This window comes from Teleopsis dalmanni, chromosome 2 (genome assembly GCF_002237135.1).
Source record: "Teleopsis dalmanni isolate 2A chromosome 2, ASM223713v2, whole genome shotgun sequence".
Classification (NCBI taxonomy): Eukaryota; Metazoa; Arthropoda; class Insecta; order Diptera; family Diopsidae; genus Teleopsis; species Teleopsis dalmanni.
The window spans coordinates 78,588,502-78,604,504 of record NC_051847.1 but is presented as its reverse complement, the minus strand read 5'-3'; the positions used below and the strand labels follow the sequence as shown (position 1 = coordinate 78,604,504).

At 27.3% G+C, this 16,003-nt stretch overlaps 1 protein-coding gene across 5 annotated transcripts in view; it reads right to left on the bottom strand.

The window, feature by feature from the left end:
- LOC119684197 (protein shisa-5) overlaps positions 1-16,003 on the bottom strand; it is a 34,690-nt gene that overhangs the window by 14,519 nt on the left and 4,168 nt on the right. The window contains exon 1 of one of the 5 annotated variants that reach the window (XM_038098176.1): positions 14,798-14,935. The exons of 2 other annotated variants lie outside the window; for them this stretch is intronic. In XM_038098176.1, the coding sequence (XP_037954104.1) occupies positions 14,798-14,930 (133 nt within the window). In that variant the 5' untranslated portion in view covers positions 14,931-14,935. Of the gene's footprint in view, positions 1-646; positions 844-4,608; positions 4,775-14,797; positions 14,936-16,003 lie in introns of those variants that run through there. 2 more of the 5 variants (XM_038098175.1, XM_038098177.1) reach the window with 2 other exon arrangements.

The window sequence follows — 16,003 nt, the reverse complement described above, 5'->3', positions numbered from 1 at the left end:
ATTTATTTTAAATACAGCTTAAACTCCACGACATAAGATTTAGTTTTAAATGAAATATATAAGAATTTGTCTAATCAATATATAATAATCTTATGAATCTTAACTATTTTTTAAGAATATTTGTGTAACGAGTTCTATGATTCAATAACATAGTACCATTACAAGGTGACAATAACCATTCAAGTACATTTACTTTACAATGATAATATCTTACTCAATTACTAAACTCGTTACTCAAGTTCGTGTAAACCGTTACTTATATTTCATTTTATCAAAATAAACATTAAACAAGTTAAATCGAAATCATTTCAAAGTATTGGTTCAGCTTATAGTTCATTTTTATAATACGCTTAAGAGTGTTCAGTTCTCATTAAAAGTTACTACTATTCGAAGTCTTAATTGTCTTTTAACTATAATTTTTACAATTAAATAAAATGTTAATTTGATCAAATATTTATTGTCACCGATCGTCTATTGTATTTGTTAATTTTTAATAATATTTTTCTCTTAAACAGTTCTTTATGGAAGCAACCAATTGTTATATCTGTATCTTTTAAACAAATTATATTATATTATTAAATTTTTTATGTTTCGCTGGAAATTTTACTAATTAAAAGTTAAAATTTAAGTATTACAATATACTAACGTCCAGTGAATCCATGTGCGCGGTGATAATTTTTGCGATGATAAACCACACAGATAATCATAATACTAATAACTACTATGAAAAAGGTGGCCGTACAAATTCCAACAATAATACCAGGATTTGTCATGTTTAACTCTCACTTCAATAAACTTATGGAAAGCTACACTTTTAATTAAATATCACAAAAGAGTTAACTTCTTAACGTTAAGTTCGGAAATAAACAATGGACTGAAATGAAATAATGAGCAATTAATTTATGAAAAATATATTACTCAAATAAGTCCGAACTAAATAATACATTGAAAATGTATTGATAAGATAACCACTAGTTTCGATAGGTGTGTTTACCATATGGTTTGGGTAAATTCGCACAATTCATAGATTTAAACCAACAAAAATTAACCTTTAATCGAAATCAAAGTAAACCAGTCAAGAAAATAAACTACACATAAATTATGTGAAATATTGAAAAAGTGTTGCCTACTTTTATGCTTAATTAATGGAGTGGAAAATTTAATTAAAATGGCGTGGTAGATTATGATAAATACATAAACACACCACGAATTTACAATTTTCACCAAACTAATTTTTTCAACAATGTAAAGATTTTATAGGTTTTATCAGAGGACGTTAGTCACTATTGCTATTATATATATGTATATGTACCTGGCCATATTATAATATCTAGAAAAAGTGATAATAATAAATTAATATATATTAGATTTTAAATGATTAAAATTATTTAAATATATTATTTAAATTAAAAAGATAATGAAATTATATATATATTTTTGAAACACTATGAATAGCACACAGTTCGCTTAAAGATATAAAGAAATTCGTGCTATATGGATCAAAATCATTAGTTTAGACGAAAATCATTAGTTTAGACGAAAAATAGACTACCTAAGAAGAATTCGTAAAAGTTAGTTTTAAACTGAATCCAATGCTGACGAGACATTGATTTAAACATATTTTTTTATTTGTTTAATTACATTGCATTTCATAGGCAATATGATTTAATTGACAACATAGGCATACGAAACGATTTGAATACAGATTTTGTAAAATCATAAAGAAATTTTTGTAATTTGCAAATGAAATCAATCATTTCGTTCTCAATTTGGAATCTTAGATTCCTGGCTATTAAATCTTTTCACTTTTAATGCCGCTGCCCTGCCAAGAATTATCAATCAACTGTGTTTTGCAAATACCTATCTAATTTAATTAAAATCCCAATATCGTAATCTCTGACAATCTCAATAATTACCTCCCCAGTACTGTAAACATTGGGAGTTTGAATCAAACCCTTCCAAAATTCTGGGTATAGTCTTACTCGGTTACAAATATCAGCCTGTCAGAAGTGTTCACCCCTCCCACATTGACCTACAAATTGACTACATCCGATTTAGCATATTGACAAGATAAAGTATATCTGAGTTACATTTATTTTTAAACCCAACATCGATTATATTGATTAAATCGGTGCAATTGAGTTTGGAAGTGTTCTCCGCAGGCATAACCGGCTTAACCCCAGGTAAAATTGATGCAATATAAGCAGCTTATTCGCACCACTTTGGTCTATGCATTCTAAATTTTATTTGGAATTAGTACGCAGCAAATGCAACGTCTAAGAAAATTTAAACAAAAAGTTGTTCTTGACTGTATTTAGAATTTTATCTAAAAATGAGATGTTGCAAAACTCTCTGATCCGCAGTACAAATCGCAAATTTAGTTATTCCACCTACAAAGTATACTCGTAAAGTAAACTTTCATAGGTGGAAGTTGCGAACTAGACTTGTAGCTCTATTGTTGTTATACAAGGGTAGGCTCTAGCCTTAAGTTGAATGTTTGGACACTTGAAATATGCAACGGAAACGTCTATGTAGAAATAACAGCAAAACATGCATCCATTTACTGAACTTATTATATATATAAGTTCATATAGTAATAAAAATACTAATATAAAGCTTCTATAACTTTGCAACTTATGGTAACATTAAAAAATCGATTTGGAAACATTGAAGACTGTCCAAAGTAATAAAAGATCATTTTATTTTATGTATTTTATAACTAAATATCATAAGTTCATAATAAGATTGTGATAATAGATATTAAAAGTATATACTATGATACATGTATTCATAATATTTTGTTTACACAATACTCTCAGTTAGTAAAAACTTAAACATTTTATTTAAAAAAAACGAAATTTAAAAAAAAAAAATATAAATTTGTGAACTTTGCCTAAATTAGTTGACTATTTGAACACTTGTTATAATATTATTTGTTTATTTGTATTCAATTCTAATTCTTTCACAAAAACAACTGCTACTTTTAAGCTATATATACCTATTTTTTAAAATATATATTAACTTTGCAAGCTATTCATTAAAAATATTACTTTCCCTAGGCTATCCGAAGCTTTTGCATTAGTTTTTATAATTATATATTGGAATCTAATATAACACAGGAAGTGATGAACTTTCATAGCAAATTAAGAAAAACTCTAAGTTCAAACAAACAAGTCAAGTACGGCCTTGGGTCAGTTGTCTAATGAACACTGACTCTGAGCTGTAAATTTAGCAAGACACAAATTCAACCTTTGGTACTTGCAGTCTCAAAAAATTGTTATATATAAGAAATATTTCTAAGAAACCACTGTTGATGGGTACTTGGCAATACTCAAAGCAGTTGTATGCTCAGCCAAAAATTCAATTAGGTAAAAATAATTAAAAATTTTGTTATAACAATTCACTACTATTCAGAACCTCACAGTAGTAGCATTTTATAGCAATATTGTTAATAATTTATATAAGCTAAAGCAAAGCAAAACAAAATATTGGAGCAGACGTTGTGTATTTTCATTTACGGGCGCAACTACAAAAACAGAATAAAGAATCAAATTTAAATCAAGTTATAAATTGCTGTGTGAACATGTTTCTAGCGAACGAGTGAAATTATGGTACAATTACTTACACTGTAAGGATTTTTTACTATGTTATATAGTAACTTAACTTAATTTCCCAAATATCAAGACTTAAATTTTAAAATTATTACATGAATTATACAAACAAAAAGTTGTCACGGCATCTAGCGACAACTATCATATCAATTTTTTACATTTATTGGACAAACGACCATAAAAAAAGCAAGTTGACGCGTTTATTTGTTGTTTTCATATAAAATTTTACAACTTTAAAGACCGATATCTCAAGAAACAGGATATATCATTATGTATTATAGTAGAAATGTTGCTTAAAATAGCAAATTTTATCGAATCAGTCGTATAAATATAAACATAGCAGCGGCACATTAACTATAGATAACTATAGGTACAGAGTTTCATCAGGACGTCATGATTTTTAGCGTCCCACAAAAAGAGAAATAGAAAATAGCTATAAAAATTGCAAAAATATAATTAAAAATATGACAAGTGATTTAGTTAGTATCACTTAAAAAATAAAACATAAAACTTGAGCATTGACCTTTTCTAATTTAACAGGCACAAGTTTTAAGCCTGGCACTTGCAGTCCAAACAAATTATATACAGACCATAAACTAATTAAAAAGTAATTTGAATATTTCCTAAGACCACTGATGCTGAGTACTTGGCAATGCTCGAAGCAGTATTGTATGGTCAGCCAAATTTCAATAAATTAACTAAATTTTTGTTGTTGACTTTTCATTTCTATTCGAACCCTTCTAACTTTTAAATAGTTTCTTTTTGTCATTAGACGTGTCACTCTCGGCAAGAAAAAAATTAATATAAAAAAAATTAATAATGTTGATAATAAACAAATAATTATAAAAGAAACATTTTTAAAGCATATCACAAAAATTTTCACTGAGGTCACCAGGAAATGTTAACTCTACACTGCTACACATAATCTGTTTATGACACTAAAAGCTATATTAAAAATAAAAAAAACATTTTTTTGTATTAAAATTAAGACACTAACTTTCTATAATTACGGATTTTCGACTTCGTCTGTGCCTTTTTATACAAATCACAATCATCACCACTGAGAATAAGGCCGCAACAAATAAAAATAGTGAACCAATGATTATCACTGACGTTTGGCAGTCTTTTGGTGTGGGTTCATGTACCATTATGTATTATTAATTTTATTAAAACTTAAAAATAATTAAAATTTACTTAAACAACACTCGAGTATTTATCGACCGGTTTGAACGTTAGGATCTGATGCTATATGAACACCAACTGAACTATTTCTGCTTATAAATAAAACATTGAACATTGTTTTCATTTAATCGAAAAATTATTGAATCAGTGTTTTATTGGTAGGCCGTTTTTTTTTATTCGATTTACGCGAATTTCTCATATCGATAAGATAATAATAAATATTTATTGTATTAAAAAGGTAAAGACATTTTCAACGCTATGAGGAATGATGAATATGCGCATTGAGATCCTTATCATGCGGTAGCACAATTTCCACTTCAGACATTTTACAAAAAACTGGAAAATATTAATTGACAATTAAACTTATCAAACCATCTACTGATATTTGATATACACTAATATATAATTAACAGTACAAATTATATATATATGCGAAACGAATGAATTCGATACTCTTTAAGATATTTAGAAAAAAAAAAGAAGTGTTAAATAAAATGCTGATGTGCACAGAAAGATCTTTTTTTGTTGGGTGATAAAATTACATCTTCACAAAAAAAATGTTGAACGTAATATAATATATAATAAAATAAATAATTATATATAACGACCAGAAATATATTTCCAGACGAAAATTCAATTATTTACTGCAATAGAATTATTAACACATTTCGCTACTATCAGGAGCATAGGTATATGTAGAGTTAACATAGAGATAACTCGGAAATGAATAAGTTATCTCACATAAGTAATGTTGATATTAAATCTTTCAAAACCAATACAAGACTTAAAATATCGAAAAGAAACATCTAAGGTTTGAAATCTAACAAATCTGGACAAAATTTTTATCTCTCAATCAGTTGTTCAAACCAAAGCGGAATCAATTCAATATTATGGTTTTGGCACTGACAGGTCACTGGAAGCAAGCAATAACACTTTACTCTCTAACGACTTATATTGGGTTTGTGAGTCTGCAGATGAGGACGAAACTGCACTCCAACTTATGTGTTTATTAATCTTCCTTTTCAAACTGATCTGATATTATACTGTGATCTTATTTAATTTGGGACGTAGCCCAGTTTATACACTTGTCAGGTTGGTTTCGTTCACTAGAAGTTTATGGACATGTCAGATTGCTTCTCATGTACACTGCCAGAAATAACAACAATGCAAAGTTATCTATTCAATTTCATTTATAAAACGAGAACAAAATGATTCATTTGACTTGCAAAGTACAAACAATACTTTATAACTTTCACAAGACCCATCTCGAAATCATTTTCATATGCATATATTTCCGATTTAAACATCTTTCGTATAATTTACAAATAATATTTCTATCAGTGCATCTGAATGGGGCAGTAGGTCCTTCTCAAAGGTATGCTATTTTTGCATGAAGTGTTTGGGACTTTTACCTTTCAGGTGGTGCTTTAGGTCTGGTGTACGAACAATGGTATGACAACATACCATCATTTGCGTATAAATAAACAATGGTTCACAAGGCTATCTCTCCATTTAAACCTAACCCAATGTTAATATAATCATAATATAAGAATAATAATAAAATAAAAATAATATATAATAAAATAATAATATATAATAAGATGAAAATAATAATATATAATAAAATTTTTAATTACAAATATAGGTAAGTCACTAAATTTATACTTAAAAAAATAATCAAAAATTCTTATGATACTGTTTGTAAGATAGGGGATGTCTAACCAGTTAACTTACATTTTTCTTAAATTATTTTAGTGATTTAGTGGTTTTGATTTAAGTGATTCTACGTCATAAATAAAGTATCTTTAGGCCAAGGAAAGTGTTGTGCATCATAATGTTACTTAGTGGTCGTAACATTATTAGAATACTGAAGTAACCATTTTCTTTGCCGATGTGGATCTTTAAAATATAAGAGGTTTTCTTTAAAAAATATTAATCAAAATATTTATCAAAACTTTGCTATCTTTAAAGGTAAATATCTAACAGCAATTGTTTTTTATTTCCAGAGATTAAAAAAATCTTTCGAGGAAACCTAACATCTCTACAGAAAGACGGATAAGAGAATGTCTCTCACGTATGGATGATATGCAGGTCCTCACGCGGACCCATCATATAACATGATATATAGAATTTTTTTCACAAATCTGGTGCAGTAGGAAGCGGGTGTCTGACTTCAAGCGATGTATATGTTTGTCTAAAAGAATTTATGATAATCAAAAGTGGAATAATAATCAAAAGTGGAAAGATAATAAAAAATGGAATGATAATCAAAACTGGTTAATAATCAATACGCAATAATTTTAGAGATACCAAATTCAAGTGCACGATGAATTTTAATGTTTATAATGTCTTACGAATTACTTCAAAATAGTATAAGACAGGAAGTTATCGTATAGGTTAGGTTAACAGGCAATCCCTAGGGGATCCATTTTACGCCTATTGGCCCATTCTAAAGTAATTGTATAAATGACTATTAAATAATTTTTATACAAAGCATAAAAAGTTTATGAGCTCATATTAAAGCTACTTAAACTAGTAAGAAATTTAACGAAGCAACTGTTTACTTAATGATCGACGATGATCGATGATTTTGACTCTAAATTATTCGTAACATATTATGACTCATGGAATGCAATGAAGGCAGAACATATATTTTCGCTATATTAATTGTTAAATGTATTATCTACAAAATGCACTACACAACGAAAGTACTCTTCAAAAACATGTTTTTAATAGTGATTATTATACCAAAATTTGAGGGCACTCAACAAATATTTTATTGTCAATTTAGATTTAAAGGAAAATTCTATAATTTTTATAACTTTTGTATGAATTTCTTTGAATATGTTTTTAATAATAAAACAAGGAAACTATGGATAGCTTTATCTTGCAATATTAATATATATATTTCCTATTTCTGAAGTGAAAATGGTCTTATACCCAATATCGGACTTTGCTCATATTCCAGTTAAGAATGTTCTTACCTCCAATTATAAACAATACTTACATATTTAGCGCATGACTAGATAAGACTTACTGACGACTTATATTTATTGTATAAATGTATTATCGAATTTAAAAAAGACTAAGAAGATAACTTCTTAGTAAAACTTATGGAACTTTTTAAACATAAGTACGTCAATATTTACCATTAATATCGTGACTATTGCACTATTAGCGTGGGAAAATTTTGTGTGCTAAAATTGTTACCAAGTGATTTGCAAAAAAATTTAAACTATATAAGAACTTTTTTCCGATTTGTATTATTGATCGCAATATTAACCTCTTTAAAAAACTGCTTTAAACCAGTATTTAAAAAAGCAGTCGCTGTTCACATGAAATCGGTTTAAAGAGCACAAACCTTAACTAGTTCAGTTTAGTATCAGAGATCTATAAGTACCGCTCTAGATTTGATAATCTTTGAAATGTACTCAGAACAGGGAAATTATCAAAGGAAATTTATGTAAAAAAAAAATATATAAAACACGTTAGGAATATTTTTTTTCATCTGTTCTTGTAGATTAACAGGGTTTGCGTCACTAGACGACAGAAAGCATTACTAATTTACGATTTGTAAGTAGCAGAAGTAACAATAACAATAACAGGAACAAAATTAAAACAAAAACAACCACACACGTCGTTGCGACACAAATGTTATGGAAAACATTATGTGACTGGAGTACTGATAAAATATCAAAATCCACTTTCATCGCATAAAAATAGCTGGAATATTTATAAATAAAATTAGTGAATACACATAAAAAAAATTATTATAACTGTCAGATTTTGTATGAAGTACAAGATTATCTTTAAATATGTCACTTTTACAAAAACTCAACTGTGACGTTTGTATCTGTGATAAGCGCGGTATAAAGTATCTACGAGTATATTAACATTGGTTAGAGATATCCCAGAGCATTCGCCAGTTTCGTGCAATAAATTTGCACTTGGCGTATTAGAATTTCTGTTTGTTTTCTTACCAAAATGACGGGGAGTGTGAAAGACGTAAAACAATAGTTAGTTTTGATAACAACATATCGAAAATTGTTTTGTCATTTTACGTGCAATGTTGCTAGTTGTCTTCAGATAGCAACAACAAAAACTAATTTGATTAAATATACATTGAATAAAATAAATTATACACCCATTTAAGAAAAATACAAAACAAAAACTTTTAGTAATGATTTGAAACAGAAATATGGCAGGAAGCACCTCTTCATATCATAACTGATATATACAATAGGTCACGAAGAAATGCTTCCCTGTTAAATATATTATAAATTAAGACTTTTTAGTCATATTTAAAAAAATAATTTATTCAGTCAAAATATAGGCTAAATGTCCCGGTGAAATGCTCTCATCAGTTATATGTGCTCCTTTCAAATATGCGGATTTCAGAAAAATGCGGATCTACTATAAAGGCGTCAAATAACGATATATCTTTTAACGCATTCATCCGGGAATTACTGTATATAACAAATATCAACATTTATACGTACAATAAATTTACAAATATATCATCAAAGTTAGGGATTAAATAAAAATAAATAATAAATTAAATTTAATATTCAATAATATTTAATTATTATATATTACTATATAATATTTAAATATATATATAATATATATTACATTTAATATATAATATATAAGTATATTAAATATTATTTAAATATTATATAATATTTAATTATTAATTATAACATAATATTTAACTATTATATAATATTTAATTATTAATTATAACGTAATATTTAATTATTATATGTTTTTATAAAATATTTAATTATTATAAAATATTTAATTATTATTTAATATTATATAATATTTAAATATTATATCTTATATTTATTATTTAATATTTCACCGAGAAATTTGATTTAATTTAACTCAATGAAAACCACATTTCTCGTAGTAAAATTAGATTGAACTAGATTAAATTAAAATGACGCATGTTTATATAAATATAAATATTTACATTCGGGAGCATCTATTACCCATTGATATATCCAAAATTACCAAGAAGGAACTAACCTAAACGTTGTTTCCAATATAACCTTGTGCTATCAATGTTAAACCATGTTAAAGTCTATCTTAACCAGATCAGTAAAAAGACAATCTCGTAAACTTTGAACTGACTTCATCTGTAGTCCTGAACAACGACACAATATTTGATTTATGGATTCCTTCTTCACTTCATAATAGCAGCACTATTACACCGCACTAATCGGAACACACTCTGTGTGTTCCGATTAGTGCGCAGTGCCCTGTTAGCACTCTAGTAAACACACCAACTACAATCCAAAAAATCTTTCATTTTTTCTATCTTATCTAGTCCATAGGATCCTAACGAGCTCACAGCTTTTAATGGTGAAAAAGTATTTGCTCATTTTAAATTGACGTCATCATTGAATTGCTAAGAATTGTTAAATTCATGACGTAGTTATCTGCACTCAACAAAAAAAAATTTTTTTGAATAATTATTGCACCTCATAAACCTGAATATGAAATTATTTATTGATAAATTTATCGACGAAGGCGTGTGCAATTTTATATTTTCACAATCATTTCTTAACACATTAAACTCCTATACCCTCCACACTATTTTGAATGAGAATATGGCTTTATTGCGTAGTTGTTGGGTTCGTAACGCATTGACATTGACATTAAATACTAGGATAGATAGATGGTTAAATCGGTCTTTATTCTCAATTTTTTTTTCCTATATATTCGTATTCTTACTATAGTTATTGGAATCATAATATATAATATTTTAGAAACGTAGAAGTACGACTTTCGTGAACATCGTTAGTGAAAGATAACGTAAATGTTCTAATCGGTGGTCGTCATTAAATTTGTTGTAAAACTAAAATCCCAGTTTCTTGACTAATTAAGTTAAGGCCAATAATTAAATCGACCAATAATTAAAACTGGTCTCGTAACATCATAAAAGAATTTCAATTTGTACAACGTAATGAATGTTAAGAACTTAAGTTATCTTAGAAAACTACAGAGTTGAAGAAATTGACACCATACTGCATACTAAAAATATCTTCTGCTCATCCGGATTTTGTTGTTTGTTATGTTGGTACACCCTTTCTTGACATATGGTACAAATTTGAGCGCCATCTGTCAATTAGTTTGTTTACAGTAGCATTTAATGTGAGACTACCGCAAGTGCATTTAGCGATTTTTACTATGGAAAATTCTTGTTGTACGCGATTTTTTGACCAAACACTACTGTCATCGCTCAGGCACCATATTCGCCAGATCTGGATCCGTGCGACTTTTTCCTGTTCCCGATACTCAAATTGTCCCTTCGTGGTAAGCGTTTTGAGTCGTTTGAATCGGTAAAAGAGAATTCGCTGAAAGAACTAAAATCTATACTTTCACGGGCCTACGAAAAGTGTATGGAAAATTGGGTTAAGCGTTGGCATATGTGTATCGCTTCAAAAGGAGCATATTTTGAAGGAGATAAAATAAATTTAGAATAAAATTTAAATTTGTGTGTTTTATTTACAAAATCCGGGTACTTTTTGAGTTGGAGGTAAGATACAATGAAAGTTCAGAAATTAAGTTTTTTCAACAAATAGCAATCAGAGCGGTAAAATACTATATCATCGTAATGAACGAGTTAATGAATAAGACATGAAACAGATCAAAAAGATAAACCTGAACACCTTGATCAGATATATGTATTTAATCTGTCAGTTCATATAGAAAATGTTTTTTTCAGTAATTTTTAATAAGCATTTGATAAACATTTTTCAGTAATAATAATATACATTAAACACAGCTTCAACACTACACTTCAAAGTTAAATCGGCAATTGACAGCAATGGACTTAAGCCGCTCAATACGACGAATAACGCAAACGCGAAATCGTAAGGTGATAGCGATATAATTTTGATGAAATATAATTCAAATTTCTTTCAAAAATAAAAAAAAATAAAAAAATTCTCTAATTCAAAATCTGCATAAGTCGAACCTTTTCTTTGCAAAATTGGACTTGGAATTATGGAAGTTATGGAAATTTGACTGAAAATCTTGTTCGAAAGTTATTATTTTACTAGTCATTATACGATCTTATTGCGTGGTATATTACTAATGTAACCTAAATCAACAATACCAACAATTGTTGATAAGATAGTAATTCGTCCGGCATTGTAATCGGAGAGTGTCTTTGGCAAAAAACTATAATTTAATATAAGTAACATAAAATAATAACGAACTTAAATTCAACTAAACAAAATATGTATGTTATACAATTACCTAGATATGATCAATCATATGACCAATATGTCCAAAAGAGTAAGAAAAGAAAAGCTATTGCAGTCCCTAAGTAACTCTGTATTTTATGTTTGATGAAGAAATTCAAATCTTCATTTTAAACTCAGGTGCGAAATTTTCGCTTGGTGAAAACTAGGCTGTGAAATTATTTTTAATTTTACGCTTTTATATAGACAAAATAATAAATTTAAAATTCTTTTTTTGAAATAATAATTAATGTAAATAATAAAGACACATTATCCTACTCTTTATATATTAGCTGCCATTTAAAAAATTAAATAATGTTACGGAAAAAAATTATATTTCTATATTCCAATAAACATGAAGTATATTTTTATGTATTTTGTTTTTATATATTAAAAAATTGTTATAAATTAAGTAGTTTTTCTATGTCGGTATATATAAAAAATTGGTTGAATCATTAAAAGTATTTAGTTAGCAATATGTATGGAGTACAATTGTACCTAAAATTTATAATGAAAATATTTTTATTTTAATTATAATTTCACACAAAGCCGTAAAAAAAATGTTTGGAGATAAGAAATAAAAAATTTATCGGAATTGACTATTTTGTTATGATATTCAATATATACATTTATATATATGTATGTGCAATTATATATGTACGAAAATTGTAAACTCATGTGTAATAATAAAATATTATTAGCAAAATTAATTTCAAATTTTATGGCTTCACTACTAGTTTCATAGGGGAACTGTGGAATAAAATAATGTAACAGAATTGTAAATAATTAGGAAAAAAAATATTTATTTAAAGATATATAAAATTTAGATAACATTTTGTCAATAAAGCAAAATTTACATTTAAAAAAAAAATCAGACTTGAGAATATCGGAAGCCACTGATAGTTATATCAACACACACCCTCTCATTCTTATCTAACCTAAGAATATTAAAAACCTATAGTTGTGAACCATTTCTGAATAAAACTAGTTTTTACTGGGACCTTTGACTTTTTAAAATAATTGAATGGAAGTCATTCAGATTTTATAATCTAGAAATTGAATAAAAATTTTTGTGGTCCATAGTTCTGATAATAATAAATTTGATAGTAATGATTAATTTTATATAATTTAATTGCAGGCATTATATATATATAACTGTACTCACATTATATATGATAAGAAAATATTGATGCTATTCAGGTTAATGACTTTAGACTGTTTATATTTATGTTAATAAAAATAGGTCCCCACTACAGTATATTACAATGACGATGAATAAATAAAGTCATTTGTTAATATATAGAGCTGAGAATGCATCAACATGGAGTTGATGCTCTTCAAAGTTACATATAAATACTTTTGAGAAATATTGTAAAAAAATTAACTAATATCAGATAGTAAATCTCTAAATAAAAATAGATTTAAATTAAGCATAAAAAAATACTTTTTATTAACAATGAAAGTGTTTATATAGTGGTTTTCTACAGTACGAACGGCACATTTATTCGGGAATTATTTTTTTCTTTTTCCATTTTGATCTTTCCTTGTTTGCAGTATATACTTAATTGAGTTTCATATGACTGAATAAGTTAAGAAACACAATCAACACAAATACAGAAACTATCCACAAAAAAGAAGAACAAATTTGCAACAATAATGATGTTGCCTTATGTACAGTTTAGGACTTTGTTTGTATGTAAAAATTCATTCGTGCGATAGTGTATAGAAAAAGAATTCAGTTATTGAAATTTTTGAAGTCAGCTAATTTTTTTAATTTATATGTGAAGAGTATAATTACTTCATTAACGAATGTTGAGGGTATTAACTTCTTATTGTATTATGAAGCTAAACTTTATGTTACCTCAGCAGAACTTTTAAAATATTGTAAATATATATGAAATTTTAATTCATTAATATAAAATTCATTCAAGTTGCTTTTTTTCTTTCCATTTTACTTTATAATTTATTAATAATGTTTCTTATGAGATTATAATAGATATCAGAATGACTCACCAGACGAAATTACCAATGTAATTCCCAACGCATGATTAAACAAAACTAGCTGACGACACTAGTTACCTTCTTTAGCTAACTAAAGTAGCTAGACTTGTCAAAAATGAAGTTAGCATTACTTAAGCCAACTATTATCATGAGAGAATGTAGTTTTCGAAACCTTATGTTTAAACAATGTTTTGTTGTTGTTGTTGTTGATGTAACTAGAAGAGATCTGCGGATATATTCCCTTTTGGGAATAATGAATGACACTTCAACATGGGAATTGATGAATGCCGCCTGGACGTAAACCAGGCAGGTCTTGAAATCTCACAATATTCATGTTATAGAATAAATATAAAACATATATGTTACTATAATATAATTTTTTAAATGCTTTAAAATAATGTATAAATTATTTATCATTTACTAAAGTAATTAAATTATGTATTGAAAATAACACATGATATATGCCCTACTTAATTGAATTTATATCAATTATGAAATAAACTTCTTTTCACCCCTTTTATATATATTAATTAAAGAAAATACACATATTTATTCGCAGTGTCTCAAGAAAAGAGTTTTCAGCACTCTTTTAATACGCAAAATTATCTACTATAAAGTTTTTATAGACATGTAACTCTCTCTTCTATAGCTAAGAACCCTGAGGTGTATGTGTGGTAAAGATCCAGCTTTATTACAGTTATTAGTTCCACAAGTCCTCAAAGCCATTTACTAAAACCAACTACTCACCATTATCAATCGTCACACAAGCTGCAGCCATTTCTAAACGTCTTCGACGAATTCTCATTGATATTAAAACTACAATAAGCACAAATAAAACCATCAAAATCGGAAACCAAACATCGAAATATATATAAACCATTTTTGACTATAAGGGAACCGGAATGTTAACCGTATGAAAAGTATTCGTAAACTGAGTATTGAATATTAAATTTAAATTAAAATGCTCATAAAGTATATGGTATAAATGTTTGAGTGAAATAACAAACGTTTCGATACTTTCATAATAGATCGATCAACTGATTCAATGTATATGGATATTTAATTTTATTTATATTATCATCCAGTAGCACATTATTTTTGTAAATATTTAAGCCAACTGATAAGATAAATAGATACAAAATTAAATAAAAAAAAGTATCTATACATATGTACAATATACTAAACTGATTGTGATATGTTGGAATATATATTATTTAATTATTTTATATAGGTTGTAAAAGAAACTTTTTTTTTGGAAGTTATGTTACAACATCTAAAACAGTATTTAACGTTAACTACAACATATAAAAGATTATTATAAAACATTATAATAGATTTGTAGCGAGGTGCATTATTATCCAAGAACTACTGGTACAATAACTGTAAAGCCTAACGCACGGTTAAGGAACAGGTTTTCACAAAAGTAGTTCACGACTCTCACTATATTCCAATTCTATGAAACAATAGCCAGAGATAGTGAGCTACTCTTTGAAGAATCCTCCAATCTGTCAATACCTCGTATAAAAGACCAACTAACCTTATCTTCTTAATGCCTTAAAATTGTTTGAAACCTTCGGAGTTTTATACGGTACTGCAAATATCCCATAGATCTATGTGAGACTCTAGATCTTCATAATAACATAAGTTAACTAAATAATTGGTTCAATCAAATATCATCTTATTTAGACCCTATGTACGACCCTATATTAACAAAAGTTAACTAAATAGTTGGTAAGATCAAATATCATCTTATTAAGACTGGGTTGTCAAAAATAGAGTAGAAATTTCCAAATTTCTTGAATGTTTTTGTTTTCAGATATCCAAATAGTTTACTAAGAAATCTGCAATGCTTACTTATCTATTTTACAGTTGTGTTTTATATATTACTTGTCAATAATAGTACACAAAACTAGTACACCTTTAAATATAAATAATAATGTTATTAATGCCTAT